The sequence below is a fragment of the Anastrepha ludens genome, chromosome 5 (assembly GCF_028408465.1).
Source record: "Anastrepha ludens isolate Willacy chromosome 5, idAnaLude1.1, whole genome shotgun sequence".
Classification (NCBI taxonomy): domain Eukaryota; kingdom Metazoa; phylum Arthropoda; class Insecta; order Diptera; family Tephritidae; genus Anastrepha; species Anastrepha ludens.
In genome coordinates, this window is record NC_071501.1 from 19,023,854 (window position 1) to 19,045,949 (window position 22,096).

General features: G+C 38.1%; 4 protein-coding genes across 4 annotated transcripts in view; 3 read left to right on the top strand and 1 right to left on the bottom strand.

Moving 5' to 3' along the window:
- LOC128862972 (uncharacterized) overlaps window positions 1-1,822 on the top strand; it is a 68,584-nt gene extending 66,762 nt beyond the window's left edge. Inside the window, exon 5 of the mRNA XM_054101836.1 lies at window positions 364-1,822. Coding sequence (XP_053957811.1) covers window positions 364-369 — 6 coding nt within the window. The 3' untranslated portion in view covers window positions 370-1,822. The remainder of the gene's footprint in view (window positions 1-363) is intronic.
- A 3,873-nt stretch (window positions 1,823-5,695) lies between these two features.
- On the bottom strand, window positions 5,696-8,288 carry LOC128864361 (ATP synthase mitochondrial F1 complex assembly factor 2). Its single transcript, XM_054103984.1, has 5 exons — window positions 8,100-8,288; window positions 7,724-8,031; window positions 7,487-7,667; window positions 6,361-7,427; window positions 5,696-6,168 (listed from the first exon to the last, which is right to left on the bottom strand). The coding sequence occupies exons 1-4, from the start codon at window positions 8,179-8,181 to the stop codon at window positions 7,177-7,179; spliced, it is 822 nt and encodes a 273-aa protein (XP_053959959.1). The 5' UTR covers window positions 8,182-8,288; the 3' UTR covers window positions 5,696-6,168; window positions 6,361-7,176.
- A 2,454-nt stretch (window positions 8,289-10,742) lies between these two features.
- On the top strand, window positions 10,743-12,380 carry LOC128862835 (transcription elongation factor S-II). The gene is made up of 2 exons (XM_054101602.1): window positions 10,743-10,935; window positions 11,133-12,380. Exons 1-2 carry the CDS (start codon window positions 10,867-10,869, stop codon window positions 12,051-12,053), a joined length of 990 nt encoding a protein of 329 aa, XP_053957577.1. The 5' UTR covers window positions 10,743-10,866; the 3' UTR covers window positions 12,054-12,380.
- A 5,529-nt stretch (window positions 12,381-17,909) lies between these two features.
- Window positions 17,910-22,096, top strand: part of LOC128865183 (myosin-VIIa) — a 102,598-nt gene continuing 98,411 nt past the window's right edge. The window contains exons 1-2 of the mRNA XM_054105279.1: window positions 17,910-18,157; window positions 20,819-21,087. The gene's annotated coding sequence lies outside the window, so the exon portion shown is untranslated. The remainder of the gene's footprint in view (window positions 18,158-20,818; window positions 21,088-22,096) is intronic.

The following is a 22,096-nucleotide window of genomic DNA, read 5'->3' on the forward strand; positions in this document are numbered from 1 at the left end:
TATGAAGTCTAATAGAAACGGGATACCGAAATTTCGGGATTCGCTACTTTGAGAAAAATGTCATACCATGTTATAGAATTTTTCACAACTGCAAAGTATTGCATAATATTTCCATTCGGGATCCCGAAATTTCGGGATTCTAACCAAATTATAGATATTTTTCGTACTTTTCAATGACATGAATCCATACTGGCTTTGAAATATTTGAAAAACTTAATCCCGAATTTTCGGGATACTATAATAAATTATCGAATTATTTTGTACTTGTTCAATTTTACCTACTCAAGTATGAATCAATCACATTTCTAACCAAACGCTCTACAGTCCCACATTTCTCATTTATTTTTTTTTTTTTTGTTTTAGTATTAACAAAAGGGAGTGATATAAAAATTTTGAGCATAAAGTGATGAATTATTAAAACAACAATGTTGAAAGTAAACTAGCATTCATTCAGTTCTAAGTGATGCTCTGCTGTACTTCCTGCTATGAACACTCACACATGCACACAGTCAAAATTTAATTAAAACAAAAGCAAAAATAAAAACCCAAATGTTCAACACTTTATTGAAATGCAAAACTCCTGAAACAATGGAAAAAAAGCTTAGAGATGCAAACACGAATACACACACACACTCACATTCACGCGAACAAATATTTAGCAAATACAACAACACTCGTTGCCGCGTAACCGATTACTACTCGCTTTTATTGCTTAACTCTGCCAAAAAAAATTACTTATAAAAATATAAAAAAAATTAAAAACTTCATTGAAAAAATTATGAAAATAAGAAAATAGCATTAGTAACAACAAATTTGCGCATTATCAAAGAAAACGATCAAAACAAATATAAAGCAAGAAACAAATATAAACGCAAGTCGAACTTACATCCAAACATTTATCACAAATCACAGCAAAAACACAAAATAAGAGAAATATGAGCTATTCGTAAGTACGTTTTTTTTTCTTTTTAATAAAAATTTATTAGCATTTTATTATTGTAGCGTGCAAAATCAAACCAAATAAGAAAAGCAAGCAAAAGCTAAATAAACAAAAAGCAAAACCAAAGAAAATAAAAAAAAACAAACGCAAAGCAATTGCTTAAGTAAATTACAAAATAAACTTTGAATAAAAAATCATTTAAGAACCTCGCCTTGTTTTTAATACATACAAAATATATTTACAAGTACATATGTACATACATATAAAGTATACATACAAATACTTCAAAAATGAAAAGAAAATTTATTTCGCATTTTTTTGAGCGCCTTGCAATAAATGCAGTTAAACAACCCCCAAAACCCAAAAGAAAACCAAAAACAAAAAATATATATAGCAACAAAAGCGGCAACAGCAAGCAAACAAAAAATGCATAACAAAAACAATAAACATTAAAAATTACGATTTTTTTATGATACGCAACGTTAGTGTTTAATAAAGAGATAAATTGAAGGAAAAATCGAACGCATTGTTATTTAAAAGACCAATTTCAATAATTAGCATATTTAAGTGACTAATAAAAAATCCCAAAAAAATTATTGAAAAAAAAAAATAATTAAACAAACCTTAAGCAGAAATATGAAATTACAAAAATTAGCAAATAAATCAAATCGCAACTGCAACAAGCCGAATTAATTTATGAAAATATTATTGTGAAAAAAAAATTATTATTATGACGCTATATTGCAATAAGCAATTTAAACAACAATAATAAATGGTGAGTGGTAAGTGGAAAGATAGGCCGCTAGTGGGGCCGTTAGATGAGGAAAAATAAATAAAATAAAATTGCAAAAACATGAATACAATTCTTTTTAAATAAAGTCGAAATTGTATGCAAAATGTTCAGCGTGATTTTTATTTCCGCAGCGCCAAAGGATTTGTAATAGAAACGCACATCAGCTGGTTGTCTTTTGAAATGAGGTAAAAAGAATCCGTGCGTTTTTTTGTTTAATATTGATAATATTGATTTAATATTTAGAAACAGTAATAGCCTATTCCAGACGAGAATTAATTGCATTTTACACTTAACTATTGTATATAAGTACTTAAATTTCGCATTAAAATACCAGAATTCCGTTGCAATTTTTGTTGTACCAAATGTCCTTTTGCGAACGGAGATAACCCATTTTGGCTGGAATTTAGAATAATGTACATATATTGGGCAATTTTTGGCAAACTTTATGTCTTTATTAATTAAACTTGGTGGAGATGTTAGTGAGGTGTTAAGGAACACTCTTTATAACTCCAAATTATTCGGGAAATTATAATTTCATAATTATTTGCCTTCAAAATGCCCTTTGGAACTTCACTATAATTTGCCACATTACACTATATTATATATATTTATATTTTTTAACACTTCACTAAAATTCACCAAATATACACTCACACGCGTGTTTTTACTGATTTTTATGCTTATATTCGAATTATTTCTATTAAAATGAAATGCAAATTCATTTGTCCATGCAATCACTTTCCAATTTTAAACGCGAATAAGAAGAAGATTGGAATGACAACAGTATGATGTTGCCGGATGCCTGCAAATGAAACAAAAATATGAACAAAAATTAAGTATTTAGGTTTAGTGTTAATGATGGGGCTATTGTGCCTCCTTACTACATACACGCATATGATGTTTCAATTTTGGGTTCAATAGTTTTAACACGGAAAGGAGTGCTACGCAGAAATACTGTGGATTGCGTAGCCGGAGTTGGACTGATGAGGGTTATTTTTTTGAAGCGCGGCCGAAGGGCGCCCACGCGAAAAGGAGTTCTCGCAGAAATACTGTGGATTGCGTAGCCGGAGTTGGACTGATGAGGGTTATTTTTTTGAAGCGCGGCCGAAGGTCGCCTACGCGATAAGAAGTTCTACGCAAAAATAGGGTATATTCAGAAACGCATTATAAATGCGCAGTAATTGCAGCGCTGGCAGCACAGCCAATGTGACAAGTGTTGCAATTGATAGATTGGCAGTATTCAAATTTTTCCTGCAAATAATGCGCGACGTTTGATACAAAAATGGCGTTTTGGAACGCGATGCATTTGCAGTACTGCCATATTTGCATTTCTGAACGCATTGCCAACACTGCAAAAGTACGTTGCGCATTATAATGCGTTATTGAATATACCCATACTGTGTTAATTAATTTAATTTAATTTTAATTACTTTATTATTTTTTGTGATACGCTTAATATCATTGTTTTTAAGTTTAAATGAGTTGTATATTTTTATTTTCAAAAATATTTCTCAATTTTAAATTACAGCAAAAAATACTGCAGTTTTACAATGAACCTGCCACTGAACATCCCTGCATACGAACTTCGTTTTTATTTCAGGCGTATGGCAACACGAACTTTTCGCTAAATTAGAGAACTTTAACATTAAATTACTTTAAAACTATAAGCCTCCGGCAGGTTCGGTTTTCAGTTTTAAGATGGGGATACACCCCTCTATACCCCCCTTTTAACCTTTTTTTCAAAGTGATATACATTATTCTAAAGTTTTCCCCCATTTTTGCCAACATAACAGAAAATGTTAAAGGGTGGTTAAGTTTCAAGGGCCGGTGTTGATTTTGAATAAAATACAATTTTTTTAGGAAATTGTTGCCATTTCTCTTTATTATTATAATATTGGTATGGCTCAATTACGCGTAGGACAAAATATCGGCCAAGTGGCCGCCGTGATCTCGGCGGCACACTTCTATCCGATGGTCCAAATTTTCAATGACACTGAGGCATAATTGAGGTTCTATGCCGTTAATGTGCCGAATTATATCATCCTTTAGCTCTTGAATTGTTGCTGGCTTATCGACGTACAACTTTTCTTTCAATTAACCCCAAAGAAAGAAGTCCAACGGTGTCAAATTACATGATGTTGGCGGCCAGTTGACATCGCCGCGACGTGAGACTATTCGGCCGTAAAATTTTTCGCGCAAAAGAGCCATTGTTTCGTTAGCTGTGTGACAAGTGACACCGTCCTGTTGAAACCACATATCGTCCACATCCATATCTTCCAATTCGAGCCATAAAAAGTTCGTTATCATCTCACGATAGCAAACACTATTCACAGTAACTGCCTGACCGACCTCATTTTGGAAAAAATACGGCCTAGTGATGCCGCCGGCCCATAAACCGCACCAAACAGTCACTCTTTGTGGTGGCATTGGTTTTTCGGCAATCACTCTTGGATTATCATTCGCCCAAATGTGGCAATTCTGCTTATTGACGAATCCACTGAGGTGAAAATATGCCTCATCACTGAAGATGATTTTCTTCGATATACATTTCGATTTGAATGCCCGTTTTCATAATAAGCCTGAATAACTTGAATAATCTTTCCAAGGTTCAAATTGAATTAGTCTGAAATTCAAATATAACAAATGAAATGCCGAAAAAACCTTGACGTTTATGTGTGGGTCACATTCAACATGAACATTGAAATTTAACCACCCTTTACAATTATAACAGCGATAGTTGCATTTAAGGTTTTAACAGAATGCTTTCAGGTGCAGGCAGAGCCGGAACCAGAGGCTGTTAATGAAACCAGAGAATGTTAACGAGATGAGCAGACGCAAATGTTACTGTTAAGTATTCTTAGTGCAATTGAGTTTTGAAAGATTTGCTAGTAAACGATTTTAGAACATCGAAGATATGAGGTCTGTTCATGAAGCAAATAATTTGTAACAATTGTTACAATTACAACAAATTACGAAGTATCCAAGAAACTTGCAAAGTAGCGGAAAGTGAGAGAGCAATATAACATTTGACATTGAGGGGAAATTGCAAGTTTTTACTGGATACATTTTTACTTGTAAGAATTGGCTATTTTTAGTGTCATTCTCTGGTGACAACTTGCGTAAGTAAAATAACTGTTTTTGTCTGCAGATTCCTAATAATGAACAAACAACCATTTTCGGTTACAAATAGCAAGAAAGGGCTCAAGAAGCTATTGATGTCATTATCTGCGATAGTGAGGATGATGAAGTTGAATTGGTTATCATACCACCTGTTCCAAGTGAATTGATCGATGAAGAATAATCGCTATTGGTGCTAAAAGATGGTAGTGGGTGTTATTTACATGCACTTGGACTTGGTCATTGTCGATTCCTAACGTTTGCATGTGATGAGTAATGAAGTACCCATGGATCAACTCATGTTCCGATGTCATCTCGCACGATGTTATCTGTGGACGTCAGCGTAAAAAAAAAAAAAAAAAGAAATAGCGGTAGTCAGCATCGGTGGTTCCAGGCTCACCTCATTCGACACTATCCCACTAAAATTGAAAAAGATTTGCGGCGGATCCTTTGCGAATCAAAATACGCTGGCGATGTAAGAAGCGCGTCGAGAAAGTAAGTTTCGAAAATTTGCATACTTAGGCGGTCAGTGTAGTCATTTGAGTACACCCTTACAGCCTCCAGGAAACTACATACGTCTTTTTTAATTTTTCATTTTTTTTGATTTTATGTTTCTTTGTCAAAATTTTAATTCATAAATAAATACGGATTCTAAAATATATTTGCACTCTGCATTTGACTTCTAATGGGTAAAATCATTGTGTAGCGCTTTAATACAGGTAAATTCTTGGCGAGAAAAAGGTAGAAGACGCCTTTTAACCCATTGGGGACGGAACCCTTCGACGGGAGAGCGTCGCTGAGGACGAGAGGTATTGGAGAGTACGCAGTAAAGAAAAATAAATACGTTGAACGTTATAAAAACTAAGGTTGTATTTAACACAAGAAAAAATGTTCATAAAATCAAACAATAACTATAAACAAACTGCTGTCACTGCTAATATTGAAATGTCTGAGTGGATTCCTTATTGCACGGATTTCACTTCCACTTGACGAAGTAAGACCGTCATCTTCCGTTTTATCAGATACACAGTAAATTCGTCAGAACTGTAACTATCTGAGGTATCATCTCTAAATCGCTTAGCCATTGGGCGTAAGATAAAATATATACAAAGGCTGCTGATTCCTCTGGCAGTGAAATCGTTCTGACTCTACCGTCATCTCACATCGTAAGTTTACATTACAACGAAGTTAATACTTTATCGCAATGGTCCCTAATGACTTTGAATGAAAATGTGACTCTTTTACTATACCTATGCGTATATTATCGCTCAGAACGACAGACGTCGCCAGCCTTTCAGCTACGAACTAATTTAGGCGGCTTTATGCCGACACACGTCCGGAACGGTAAAACGGCTTGGGAGGCTATATACCGACACTCGTCCCCAAAGGTTAAATTTATTGATCTAAAATGTGCACACATATTATGTTATCCGTTAACTGTATTTTAAGACTTAGTATTGTAAAAATATTTATTTGGAAAGGAGCTACGGCTGATCTCCGGGAGCTCCACCCAAAAAGACGTTTTGCGGTGACTACTATGTCTCTGAGCTGGACCATCTGAAATTGAAAAACCAAACAGATTTCGTTAAAGTAATGTTAAATCTAGTAATTAATCGAAGGAATAAGCAAAATAAATTTTGTTGACCAAATGGCGGTTTCTCAAAAACAAATCGATTTTTGAGCAAAATTTTGGCCTTAAATTGTTTATAAAAAACAAAAATATTTATCGGTTCGAAAAAATCTTCTATTAATTACTAAAAAAAATATATTTAAGAAGCTTGTGTTAAAATTTGAGACTAATCGGTTTAGCCGTTTGCGAGTAATGTTGGTCACTAACTTTGAAAAGACCATTTTGAGAAAAACGCGCTGCCGCTCCAATCCGGCCTTGTACTTTCAAACACTCTGAAACGCCTTTTCACATTTGCGTGTGACTTCGAAAATATTCACCGGAACGATGTTAAATTGTCTGTATGTATTCTTAAATATATGTACATTACGACAAAAAATTTAATTTTTTTTTTTGAAAATTCTAACTGTATATAACCACTTAATTTTACTTGTTTCATAAACATTCCTGATACATATACGAGGAACGCCGCTGATGTGACAGTTCTTGCCCGGATATAAATCCGGCTCTTTCCGATTACGTAGAACCCACTGTTGTGGGAACGAGTATGTACGTGCCTTTTACTGCTGCATTATATTTCAATAGCTGCCTGTGTTGTCGCATATGTTTCAGAGTGTTGTTTTTTTTATTCTGCGAGGCACATTCACCTACTTATATGTACAAACAATTAACTTTTATTTTTTCTATATCACTACTACATTAAACTATTAACTTTTCTTTCACAAAATGTTCTGATCGATTGAGATGCACAAAGAGCACTGCAGCAGCCAAACGCGCTTGCAATTCTTGTTGACTCAGATCATGCGCCCATTCAACGCGCCCCCAAAACTTCGATTGGTATTCCTCCTCTAATCGTGACAACGCAACGGCCTTTTCAACACTAATGCGCTGATCGATTGCAGCAAAGGCAAGCAAAACAGATTTCAAAGTGTCCACAGCGAATATGAAACCTGAAAAAAAACACGAATTACTTAAAAAATGTGCGTGCATGCTTCATGTGCTCACTCACCAAATAATACATCCTCACTGTGCGACAGCAGGTACTTGGATACTTTCATTTTATCATCAGCACTCACATTTGGTGGCGACATTACCATTGTCTTTTGTAAGTTTGTGCCATAGCGTTCGTTGAACCACTGTATAATAGGGTCCCATTCGTTGCGCTGCAGGTCAAACAATTCTTTTTCATCCTGAAAATCCAAGCATAATTAATATTTAATTTTTTTTTTTAATCACTTGTACCCACGTCGTATTGAAAGAGCACAGTGTCTGTTGCTATGTAATTCAGCACGTAGTTCACCATATCTGTCTTTGTATGCCTATTAGGGTTATCGATAGCTGTAAAACATAACGCCGACAAATGCATTTTGGAGCGTTCAATGTGCTCTTTCTGTGCATCGAATTCTGTGGCCACAGCTATCGCCAGCGGTTCACTTTTAACTGTAAATAATGTACCATTCGGTGTCTTTAATTTCCGGCTATCCAGTGTTACCTCATACTTCCCGTCATTACAGAGCACGGAGGTACGTTTGTAGAAGCGCTTTGGTGGTGAGGCTGTATTTGGAAATGGAAATAAATAAATAGTAACCGCAGTCATCGCTATTTCAAAGTGTTAAAATTACCGAAAAATCTTCTCGGTACCTGCTGTGATGCACTGACAACCGTTGTAAGCGGCTTTCGTAGAAATTTGAAGATATTATTCATCTTATTTATTTAGGTTTTATTTGATGAATACTTCTTAAACAGAAGGTTACGAAATAAAAACACCGCCGGCAGAAATAAGCTGCTTAAAAAATTACTTGAATGTTAAAAATCAGCTGGTTACACCATGCTAAAAGCTACAGGGTTGCACCAGCGTAGTGCGTTCGCAGAAAGTAAGGGAAATTTTTAAGTATTTTCAACAAGAATATTTTTGGGTGTTTGAATTAGTAGATAAAATCCCTGTTGCAAATCGAGTGCATTTATTGAATCTGCTAAGGCTAAAATCAAGGTATATTTAGCAGGTGCTATGTAGAATTCAAAGAAGTACTTAAAAAAGCAAATGCTCAAATGAAAATAACATATCATTATTTTAATGAGACAATGCTGTTGAAAGATTTCCTCTATATGTCATTTTTTTAACATTACATAAGTTACTACTTTATTTAATTAAAAATCTGTTCAGCTATTATTTATAAAAACAATTCTATTCTATGAAATATATTTTCTGGCTGTATTGCATTAAGGGACGTCTGAGTATTTCGATTGTGGAAGGTCTATTTAAATTAATATCAGCTCGAGATATTCAAATAGAAACCAAATTTTATAAAACAAAAATTTCCATGTTTTATTTAATTTCAAATAGGATGCAGTATTTGTAATACATTTAAATTCAGTTACACCTGATAACAAATGAGTTAAAAGCAAATTTTAAGTTAAATTATTCATATACATTTTATTTAAAATTAAATCTCTTAAAGTCATCTTAAAAGAAATTTTTTATTTAAAAGAGAGGTTTAGGTCAATATGATTCCAAAATTTTAAGAATGTGATTTAAATTGATGGTTTGCTGTCAAAAGTTGCTAAAAATTTGAGATGTTGCACAAAAGGTTAAAATAAAGTTAAAAAAAAATTGCTTAGCAATTAAATAATATTACAAATCTATTTAATCATGACTACAAAAGGAAAAATGTTTATATAAGGAGATCTACAAACTTTATGCTTTCTAGATCGACAATTCATGTGCCGTATACTAGATTGAAAAAAAGTGCGCATTGCGTAGTGCGTATAACAGAAGAGAAACTTTCAAGACAGACAAAGAAAGAGGGAGAGACCTGAGAGAGAATGAGAGAGAGAGAGAGAGAAAGAGAAAAAGAATATATAATATATCTAAATAAACAACATTTGCAGCGAATATAAATAGACAAAATTTACAAAAAACGGAGAAGGGTCGACCGGTGTAGGTAAACGCCGGATACAAACCGTGGCAACAACGCGCACTACTCCGAGCGTTTATCACCCGCACAAACGCAGTGATTCCAGGACCACAGCAACGGCACAAATTACCGCAAGCCAATACCAATAAATACGACGCCGGAATGGATATCACTTTATAGTACGCACAAGCACTAGCCAGGAAACGGAAATAAGCGCAAAAAAGTAGGCACCAAAAAAAAAAAACGCCAAAAAAATTGGGACCAAAAAACGCCCCAAACAGTAGGCACCAAGAAAATATAACGCCAAAAAGTAAACAGCAAAAATATATTTCCTACAGGTTTGCACCAACAAACAAGCACCAAACAGTAGGCAGTGTTATTTCTCACTAGAAATTAGCAACCACAAGGAAAAACTCAGGAAAAATAGCCTAAAGTGTATCTAATATATATATAAGGTATAGCTCTCTTTCTCTCACCTTTTCCTCTACGTTATATCTTTTCTCTCTCTCGCGGAACGAAAATGTCTGGCACGTTGCATGGCCTTGAAATTTCACTCTCCATTTTCGCTCGTCCATCGACGCCTAAGAAGTTTCACTTCAAAAACTCGTCCGATTTATAGGTGACGTCAGTACACTAATTATTTAATAAAAATCCTTAAGATTGACGGACATATTAATAACAGTTTTTAGTCCTTGTAGTAAAATACACAAATGGGTATCATACCATTCGTGAATTTATTAAATGTGAACGTGATTTTATTGAAATACTCGTGTTTCTTCTTGGAGCTTTGTTTACTTTCAGGGTTGCTTTAATTATTTTTTTTTCTATTACTGATTAAAATATAAAACCTGCTTAGAAGGTAAAGTTTGTTGTTATTAAAAATCATTAATTATAAATGAATAAATGTATGAATAAAAAATACTAATAAAAAAATTTAATGTAATTGAATATTTAAAAATGTTAGTTTTCTTTCGCCGTGTGTTAAGGATAGTCCTTAACGAGTTGAGCCATGCGGGAAATAAATCTATTGTTGCACACAAAAGAATAATTTGGCTAAATCAATGTGTGCTTCTCAATGAATAAATCATGATTTTGCACGGTCACTTTAAAACGCTATAATCGAATTTAAAGAAAAAATAGTACAAGCTGAATATTTAAATATTGCTTAAAAGAGAGCAATTTAGTGAATAACAAGTAATAGTAAATTATTTTGTCAAAAGCCAAATCACATGTATATCTTCTAATTTATTACAGAAGAGTTTATCATTAAAATCTCAGTCATAATTATTACCAATGATGTGGCAACGTCAAAGATAAATTCCCCATTTACCGCAACCACAGCCAATACGCATGCATGAGGATTTTTTGAACGAAAAAATACAGCTTGGTTAGTGAATGATATACCGACAAAGTTGTGGAAAAACGTTTTCGGAATCAATATTTTAGCGTAAAATATAAAAGTACGTTAGCAAAGATGAGTGTCGAGGAAGAGGTTTTCAAAATACAAAGGAAAATGCAAAAAATTACATCCAATGATGGTACGGTAAGTAAATAATAAGATGCATGTCAATGGCGTTGGCGCTATGCGGCAACCGTCGCCCGGGAGTGTACTCGGTTACAAACATTTTGTTGGTAAGAAGAGGTTGATAGTGAAATGCGCGCGCGGCCTCATTGAGATATGCTTATTTGTACACAATTTTCTGTACTAAAGTAACAAAAATTATTCGTATTTCTTTACAGGGACAAGATCAAGCACTGGATCTACTAAAATCATTGCAAACTCTCAACATCAATTTGGAAATATTAACTAAAACACGCATTGGTATGACTGTTAATGAACTGCGCAAGAGTAGCAAAGATGAGGAAGTAATAGCATTAGCTAAAACGCTTATCAAAAATTGGAAACGATTTCTTGCTGCGCCGAGTGGTTCAACTGGTAGCTCTTCGAAAGATACAAGCGGTAGTAATAGCACTTCTAAATCATCCGCCAGCAAATCGAGCTCATCGTCATCAAGCAAGGACAAAGAGAAGAGTTCGTCATCATCGAGCTCTTCAAAAGATAAAAAACGTGATGAGGAAAAGAAGTCTAGCTCGAGTGCATCGTCCTCTTCGGCGAAAGATGAACGCCGACCAGCGCAATCGTCATTCCCTAGCACTGGTGGTCTAACTGATGCGGTGCGTCTCAAATGTCGTGAAATGCTATGCAATGCGCTTAAAGTTGGCGATATCATGGAGGGTTGTCCGGAACCCGAGGACATGGCCACTGAGTTGGAGGACGCAATATATATGGAATTCAAGAATACCGACATGAAGTATAAAAACCGTGTGCGCTCACGTGTAGCCAACTTAAAGGATGCAAAGAATCCCACATTACGCAGCAATTTCATGTGTGGCGCTGTTACGGCGCAACAATTGGCGCGCATGACACCCGAAGAAATGGCGAGCGATGAAATGAAGAAGTTGCGCGAGAAATTCGTGAAGGAAGCTATTAACGATGCGCAACTGGCAACGGTACAGGGTACAAAGACCGATCTGCTTAAGTGTGGTAAATGTAAGAAGCGCAACTGTACGTACAATCAGTTACAAACCCGATCCTCCGATGAACCCATGACGACATTCGTCATGTGCAATGAGTGCGGCAATCGCTGGAAGTTCTGCTGAAGTCGAGAATTTATAACAGAAAAAGCCAGTCATTTTCTTCTTAAAGTTTACTTATAAACTTACGATTTTTTTAATTTGCATCTTTGCATTCAATTGTAAAATGAAAGGAAAACAAAATGCTACGTGACATCTTAGTATTTTGTGGAAATTCCTGTTATAATTTTTATTATAAATATATGTAATTAATTAATTCAAGGTTTTAATTGAAAACAAAGTGCGAAGTCACCAATTTAGAATGTATCGCAAAAGCCTTAGAAATGCGAAAGAGGACACATGTTGATGAAGAATGAATAAATATAAAGTGTAATTAAATGAGTTCCAGTTAAATGCAACAGAAATTTGACTAAGCTATGTAGCAGGAGAATCAAAGACGATTAGAAGGTATATATTTTATGTTGACGAAGAAAAGGCGATTGAAATTTAACTGGGTAAATTTTTCTAGGTATTTTCAGGTTTAGTTTATAAGCATACCCGGTATCAGTTGGGAACCAGATTTATTAATCTTAAGTAAAGATCTAGTTTGTAAATCAAGTAAAATGAATTGCCTGATTGCGGTAGCCAACTCAGCAACGAACACACAGGATATTTGCTTTTAGGGGAGGAGCAGTATATTCGACAGTACAAAAATTTTGTACGATTTTCTAAAGAGAAGTACTTCATTTTCGGATCACATTGAATGCCGTTTATGCCATTTAACTGAGGCCTAAGAATTTTTCACATCGACGTTGGGTTAAGCTGTTTGGTTCACGTCACCGGAATGCCTTGGATTTATATGATTCTTTGAACCCCTTGATATTAGCATTGTTCCTTGTTTTCGATCTCTTCAAGTCTGAGAATTCAAGTAGTTATACTATTCGTTCCATTTTCAGGCTTTACACGGTCTCTTTGTTTCAAAAAAACAAAATATAATTTTTACCTTTGAAGTAAGTAGCCGAATGGGTTGGTAGGTGACTACCATTCGGTATTGCCTAGGTACGAATCTCTGCATCAACATCAAATAATAGAAACAGTTTTTTTCAATATCAGTCGCCCCTCGACAGGCAATGCCAAACATCCGAGTGCATTTCTGCCATGACAAGGCTCCTCATAAATACCATTAGCCCTTCGTAGACGGCACAAAACTGTAGGTCATTCCAGGAGCTCGATCAAAAACCTAACCAAAGTGTGCGCGCCAATTTATTTTATTTTTTCAATGATTTTTTTTAGAGATACGTACCTGTTTCGCGGGTTTTTCTTTATATAAAAATGTTTTAAATAAGGAATAATAATAATTTAAATTTAGCTTGAGGCGTATATTTGATTGTATTAAAATCATTAAAAAAGATTTTGAACCAAAAACTACCCTGGTTCAAAACGTGGAATGCCATAAAGCTACACAAAGAGGATTTTGCGAAGAAACTTCAGCTTTAAAGTAAGTATTCAAGTCAAAACTATACTATTTTACATTTTTGGTCCACTTGTCACCCAACATAAGCGGACCAAATGGGAGGAGTACCTATAGATCTGCAACTTCACCACCGGTGTTAGTAAGCTCCAAATAGCGCTGGACCTGAAGAAGCCTTTCAACGCAGTCAGCCACTCCACGCTACTAGATGATATTCCACAGTCGACCCTCCCGCCAAGACTGAAGTTGTATTCCACGAACTATTTGAGTAGTCCTCGCTCATCTTTCGAGATCAAAACAGAGGAGGTTAAAGCAAGGCGTTCCGCAAGGTGGTGCCATTTCGCCCTTGCTTTTAAACTTCTACATCTCGAAGCTCCCCCAACACCCAGAGGGAGTCTTACTAGTTGTTGTAGTTGTAGCAGTTTACTAAACCAAGTCAGTGCAGTGTAGTTACTGGTCGTCTTCGTCTAGCTCATCTTATTGTAGGCCCAGGAAAGGTGCTGTTTCGGCAGGTTGGATTCAGAGGGAGATGGGTGTTAGATGAGTAGGTTTGATGGGGCACGTGAAAAGGTGGTTAGTGTCATGCGGTATGTGTTCACATGCTGGACATATTTTGGGTATGTCGGGGTCGATTTTGGATAGGTAGGAGTTTATTCTGCTACAGTATCCAGAACGTTATTGTGCCAAAGTTATGTGGGTCTCTTGGGGTAGCTGAAGCATTTCCTTCTGCAGCCATCAAAGCCACGGGTTACTCTAACCCACAAGCGAGCTTGGCAGGCTGAGAGAGGCTGCAGTGGACAAAACTGATGTTACCTTTCATGTCCGATCGACTGTCGCAGTTACTCCTGTCACTAAGCAGAGGCGGACTATAGGCGGCACTTTCTTTGGGTAAAGCACATGGAAAAGAAGGTGGGCATCTCAGACAGTGCATTTTGCCCAGCATGTGGAGAAGAGGATAAAACGGCGGACCATTTTCTGTGTGTCTGCCCAGCCTTCGCTTGAATCAGTCTTGAGGTCTTTGGCACTGATATGTTAAGAAGCGACCACCTTGGCTCCTTGGCACCACAAGATCTAATCAGATTTCTTCGGACGTCGAGTAGATTTAAAGAAAATTAAAAAGGGAACCCGAGTGCAGTACAATGGACTTAATTGTGTCTGAGTACAGTCTGTCCCGACAAAAAAAAAGTCTGCCTATATATTGTCCGTTGTGCTTGATCTTGGATTTCGTTGGTGTAGTCGAAAAAATGCCTCTTGGCTCGCCTGGGTGACAGAATCCGCAGAGGTTCTGATGCTAAATGTTTTCACCCGCGCATTACCCGAGGTAGAGGCCGTGGAGGCTAAAGGCGCCTGATGGCGGGAGCAACATGTGGCCACAAACCGTGTTAACCAGTGCCTATGAGACTTAAGGCCTGAACAGGTCCGATGTGAAGCTTAGGTGAAGCCGTCTTTGGCAAACGCAGGGTCAACCCTCAAAGTCAACCCTGAGGAGAAGTATTGACAGCAATCTTGCTGCAAGGAGCTGCTCTAGTGACGTTAAGCGAAGGTAGAGGTTCAGTGCTCTAGGCAGGACTAGTTTACTGGGGCGGCAGCCTTTGATCGCGAAGAATCCGAGTCATTCCGGCACGTGAAACCGGCTGCCATGGGAATGCTCTGCAATCGGTCGAGATGTTTCCTTACATAGAGCATATTGTGGTGGGTGAAATGGTTCATTTTGTGGTATCCCCTAAACAACTATATATTTGAACAGAAGCATTTAATGCTCCTTCGGCGGGCGGAAATTTAATTAATCGTGTAGGTGTTATTTTAACGAGATATAAAGGTCCAGGCCGCCGTAACGGAATGGGTTGGTGCGTGACTACCACGTACGTTCGAGCCTCCGTGCAACATCAAAAGGAAGAAAACGAATTTTCTAATAGCGGCCGCCATTCGGAAATAGCATGGAAAAGGCTGCTCATATGAAAAATATATATCTGCCGTTCGGAGTCGACTGTAGGTCCCTTCATATTTTATTTAATCATGTAAACATTAAAAAATAATTTTAATTTTCGTTCGAAATGTTCACCATTTGCTTTTACATAAGCCTTCAAACGATTAGTCCATTCAGCTATTGCAGCACGCGCGGTTTCCATGGATATCAACGTTGCTGCTCGAACCAAAGACTTTCTGAGACTCCAAATTTCTGTGAGGCCTTCGTCAAGCCATGTTCTCCAATTCTGACCACAAAATGAATTCAGATCTGGACTTCCAGACGGCCAACCTTCGGCGGCTATGAACCCAGGAATATTTTTTTTAGTCACTGCTGGGTGGTTTTTGCATTATAGGCTGGAGCGAAATCTTGCTGGAAGATACAACGCTCTCCATTGAAAAGAGTACTGACCAACTGCTTCACCACGCCTTCTAAGACATCCTCCTGGTACACTTTTGCCCCGGTCTTAACCTCTTATTCAGAAACGCAGAGATGTAACGCCTTTACAAGACACTGCCCGCATGCCCCCGAAAAAGCTGCTTGCATCTGACGAGTCTAATTTTCTTCAAGCGCGTTGTCAGTTGAGCGATGAAAAGCCTTCATGTGGCGATCATCTTTAAAAGGTCTTGACATGGATCTGGTCGATACATTCGTTTCCCAGGACATGATTTTCTGCTTTCTAAGTGGATTTCTGTGAATTTTTTCACGAACGGCTATTATGGTTGCACTGGTTCGAACCACGCGAGGACGACCACTTCTTTTTCTGTCTGTCACTTAAGACATGTAATGCTGAAGATCTCGGTATTCAGCACTTCATTCGGGTCAAAAACCATTTTTGTTTTTGTTTTTGTCGTAACAGACGTACAGCATTCAGACACAATTAAGTCCATTGTCCTGCACTCGGATTTCCTTTTTAATTTTCTTTAAATCTACTCGACCTCCGAAGAAATCTGAGTAGATCTTGTGGTGCCAAGGAGCCGAGGTGGTCGCTTCTTAACACATCAGTGCCAAAGACCTGATTCGAACGAAGGCGGGGCAGACGCCCAGAAAGTGGCCCTCCGTCTCATCCTCCCCCCCACATGCTGGGCAGAGTGTACTGTCTGAGATGCCCCCACCTTTTCCATTTGCTTTGCCCATACAAAGTGGCGCGTCATTAGTCCAACCAGCCTCCTATAGTCCCCTCTGCTTAGTGGCAGGAGGAACTGTGACAGTCGGTCGGACATGACAGGTAACATCAGTTTAGTCCATCTGCAGCCTCTCTCAGCCTGCCAAGCTCGCTTGTGGATTAGAGTAACCTGTTTGCTAACAGTTTCTTTGATGGCTGTAGAAGGGAGTGACAGACCGGGCTCCGGGCTAAGGAAGTTGGCCTCAGAGCCCATTATGGCTAAAGAGTCAGAGGTCTCGCTACTCGCGATACCCACGCGTCCCGAGACCCATGTTAGCATCAGCCTATTATGTCTACCGGCATAGTTCAGCATGGATTTACAGTACTCGTCTACCCTTCAAGTGGGTGGGGGGCTGTCTAAGGCCATGAGCGCAGCTTGGCATCAGACACATATAGATCTGCCTCTCCATCTGTTTTCCACAACAAAGTTCATGGCTTCTTGAACAGCATACACCTCCGCTTGAAACACAGATGCATGCATTTCAAGAGCAAAGCGCAGTTTTGTCCCGCTGGATTGCACGTAGACCCCAGAGGCGGAGTCGTGCTCGATCCTGGAGCCGTCCGTGAAAATGCGAAAATACAGTTTGCCGGGCTCATTTTCTAAGTTTGATCACAGTTGAGCCTCTGGGAGCACCACACTGTATCTCTTGTCAAGCACGACTTTGGATGGCATGGAGCCAAGGGGCACGGCGAGATCGTTGGGTCGAAGTCCATGCCTACTCTGTTGTCCAATGCCGGACAGGGGCCGTACCAATTCCCATTGTGCTTTAGCCTGCAGATGGCCTTCAGGGCCTCTCCTTGGATGAAAACATCAAGTGGTGGTAGACTAATCAGATCATCTAATGCCAGGGCTGAAGTAGCCGGAAAAGCTCCGACGCAACAGATGGCCACAGTGCGTTGTAGTCTCGATAAGGTCAAAAAGCATTCCTCTCACTAATATCTCACTAGATCTACATATAACGTTTACTACCAGAACCGATTATTTTTAACTAACCGCTAATTCACTATTTCTTCAAGCATTCATTCATCTCTACCGCCCAGTCGCTGGGAATACCACTGTGGCATTTGCCGGTTTCTCTTCTTACCCGTTTTGGTGTACCAACAATAGCAACAACAACAACTTAGTAACACCAAACTGTTGATTATGAGCACACGGCTACAACAACAGCAGCATTAACACACTACACATACATACATACATGCATACTGCTCGACGATCATGAAGCCGGGTATTCAAAGCCACGAGCACCACACCACTCCACACAACGGCAATGCGGCGGTGGCGGTGATAACGGAGAAGGTGCCGCATCGGACCAATTTGACGAGCATTAGCAACTGAGAATCGGTTCAGTGCCAAAGTCAGTCTGCGTTTACCTGTCGTCGGTTGAGGTTGTGCGAAACGGAATAGTTCGAGGCTCATTAACAACAAAGTGGAAAGGTAACAGAAGAAGCAAAAAGATAGTATAAAAAGTATATACAAACAAACAAACTGTGGCAAATGGCTAGAAATTGGCTAAAAGTGCAGTGTAGTGTGGAGAGAATGTGAAAAACCGTGAATGTGTGGTACGAGGAAAAAAAAAGAAAAAACGGTTAGTGTGGCAGAAAAAAATGTTATACTAAAGGCGGTGATGCCTGTGTACGAATGTATGTATGTATGTATGCGTGTACATATGTATATGCGTTTTACATTAAAATTTACACAAAAAGGGAGAGAAAATTGTAAAGAAGTTGAGGAGATAAACTTGTATGCGTTGCGGCTTAATGATACTACAAAGCTAACACCGTTATTGTTGTTGTGCAATATTTTTTCGCTGATACACGTCGTTCTCCAGAGCTTTATTGTATTTGCTTGGTATTTCCTTTTTGGTTTTTAAAGTGAATGAAGAAAGCAATGCAAATTGTAAATATGTAGAAATATGTATGTACGTAAAACAAATATATATTGTATATATATATATAAAGGGTGTATGCATGTAGAGATGTGTCTAAAATGTGTGTTAAACTTTCGTTCACATGAAAGAAAAGAAAGAAAGAATTGTTCATACCAGCGAACAATAAAAAAAATGTATAAAATTTGCATAACAAACTTTTGAATTTGGTGAAACAAATACATAGAAATATTTTTTTTTTTTGGTTTTTTTTGTATCCCCGCTTACGCGCTAAGCTGGTGTAGCAGTGAGCGGGCAAGTGCTGTGGACTGATTGACTAACGAGCTAGCTGGGTCCAACATGGTGACTGACTGCTCGTACATGTTGCTGACCCAATTTATGTAACCTGTTCCTGTTCCAGCGCGTATAGCGGACGAACAAAATCTCCCAGTTCGCTTTGGACGCGCAGATTGGGCCGTACGAGCTGTGAAATCTATGTAATATAAAAAAAATAATAAAATTAAAAACTTGTATTATCTTCAAAGTGACCCAAAAAATGTCTGTGTAATTCGCCACTGCAAATGTGGAAGTTGGGAACATAAACGCCAAACGCGACGTGCAAATGATTTCAGTGCATTCACCTTAGAAAAAACAGAACTAAGCAATAGTGATATTTAGTAGAAAAAGAAATAAAACTAAAAAGCCAACTATGATGGCAATGTAGTGGCCGTGTTAGCAGCTGCAGCTGCGGCAGCGACAGCGCCAGTGGTAGTAGCAGCAGCGACAAAAGCAACAGCAAAGCTGCCGTGAAAATCTTGATGTAAAGCATCGACGAAGAAGAGGCCGCAGCGCATAGAAGAAACAAGGAAATAAGTAGTAGAAGAAGTGGTGGTAGCAGCACCAGCAGCAGCAACAAATGCAAACACAAAAGAACTAAAAGAAAAAATAAAATAAAACATAATAAAAGCCGCAACACGAGCAACGCGGAGCAAAAAGCAAGCCAAGCAAACATACAGACACATTTATTAAGCTGCTACAATAGCAACAACAATAACAACAAACACAATGAGCTATTCAAGCGCTTGCTGAGCGGAGCTTGCAGTCAGCCATGAGTAGCAGCTGAGGAAGAGATAGCAGCAGTAACAGCAGCAACAGCAACAGCAACAGCAGCAGCAGCAAAAGCAGTCAGCAGAAATACAGCAAACTGTGTAGAGTAGGCAAATCCACGAAGCAAACGTGTGGCGATGTTAGAGAATGAAAAAAAAATGTATTGCAAAGTTTGACTAGCGCTAGCTGCGAAGCTTAAGATAGGCTGGAGCGATAGAGAGAGATCAGCAAGAGGCGGATGAGGCGTATGGTTCGCCCGTTAAATCAATAACACCACTAACAGTGATGATAGCGGTAATCGTGTAACTAAAGTAAATAAACATGCACTTTCTCGTATGCTCTCCCTGCACGCTGATCTCGGCTCTCGGCCGATGCGCTTGTCACATCCTCAGCCAGCGAACTTCGACCTCAACCTCGCTTATCGCAATGCAAATGTTGCGAAATAAATAAGAAATAATTTTTATAGCCAATTTGCTAACTAACACACGAACGCTATCGCTATATTTAAGCTTTTCTGCTGTTGCTGTTTTTGTTTTTATTACTTTTTTTCCCACCACATCGCATTCCTACGCATGCGCACACACCGCACACAGGCAGGTGCAGGTGCAATTGCTAGCTGCTAGTCGCCAGGAATTTCGCTCCAGCAACCTGTACTCGTATGCTGGTGGGCAATAGGCCTGCCTGCCTATCTACTCGTTTCACATTCGCAATGGTGGTGAAAAAGCTGCATTAAACACAAACTGCACAACACAACAACAGCTATAGCAGCGGCAGTGAAAGAGTTGCAACTGGATTGCTCTGCATTGTTTGCTGATTAAGTTGCGGGTATTGCTGCTTGAGTAGTAGTCGCTCTTCGTCGTTGTGGCACAACGGGATTTATGCCATAATTGTGCACGTTCCTCAATGGCTGCAAGCGTATGCAGGCATGCACACATATACATTTGCATACATACATATGTTGGTTTGTTGTTTTTGTTGCTACATTTGCTGTTGTTGTTACTATTCGTGTTGTTGTATGTTGTCTAGTTGTTATCTTCGTTATTGCTGCTTGACTGTTGGCTCGCCTTGCACTTTTGCTGCAAAACAAAAACCGGAAATCACCTTGCCACATTCCTTTCTCGCAGTCGTCCTCTTTCTGCATTGTTTTGTTTTTGTAATTTTGTGTACTTTTTTCGTTTTTTTTTTTCTTGCTTTGTTTGCGCAACCTGTTCTCCTGTGTCACGCGTAATTGTGTTGCCTGGAAATCCTGCCCATTGTTTTAATATCTCTTTATAGAGCTAAGTGAAGTGAGAACAACCACAGACACGCACACGTATGTATGTGTCTCGTACATATGTATGTATGTAGATACAACTGAATAAGAATAAGAACAAGTGATTTTAATTAACCAAGTAGAAGGATATTATTCGTTGCTGTTTCGCTGAGTTTGCAAAAAACTGGTTTGCATTTCACAAAAACAAAAAAAAAAAAAAAAAAAAAACCCAAAAAAAAATTCACATCTTAAAAGCAGTGCGGTTTTTTGGATAAAAAATTCAACTTTAAAAGTAAGTACAATTAATTTTTTGTAATCAATGATTATTTTATTCAGACCTGTTTTTAGCAATGTATATGCATACAGGGTCTTTCAAGTTCTAGTTTGCTTTTTGATCAGTATTCGTATCAGTATATTCGTTGTTGTTGTTGTAGCAGCATGAACATTCCCCATACATTGACGGGGTGTGCTGCTGAAGTGACAGTGCTTAGCTGGAGTTAAATCCAGGCCGTTTCGGTAATTTAGAACCATTGTACAGATCCATAAGTAAAAATACGCCCAGCTGGTTGTCAAAAAATGCGCACAGCTGTGATTATCTGATTCCAAAACTCTTTTTTGTATAACATGGTTGCATAAAAAATGATTAAATTCATAGAAAATCGTATCAAAAAGTCTAACTAATATCGTACTAATTTAGATATTTCTCAGTAAAAAAGTATTCTTCTTCTTCTTAGCGTCACAGCCCTTGGTGAACCATTGCTTCCTTTACAGTTTCTTGCCATCGATCTCGATTTACAGCCACTTCCCTCCAATATTGCACGCGCATTTTCCTAAGATCAGCTTCCACATCTTCTAGCCACCTTTTCCTCGGGCGTCCGTTTTTCTTTCTCCAATTGGGCGAACATCTAGTGCCTTTCTCGTTGATCGCTCCCTTGGCATTCTAGCCACATGTTCCAGCGATAAGTGCCATCAGCCAGTCTAAGCGGACCGTAGATCTTTTGGGTGCAATCTTCTTTCAAAACACATTAGCTGTTTTGTCTCGTTAGCTTTCAGCGTCCATAGTTCACATGCAATGTATATGTAAGCACAGGTCGTATCAGTGCTTTATACCGGGTGGGCCAAATAAGACCTACTAATGTTCAGCACAAACAACTTTTTCTATTTTTTGAAGTATTTATTTTTCTCTTTTTGTAGGTTATAATTCCAACAATTCAGGAAATTTATTATGGAACCTTACAGTACAACACAACGCGTTAAAATTATCGAGTTTTATCTATTCTTATACAATTAACCACACAAAT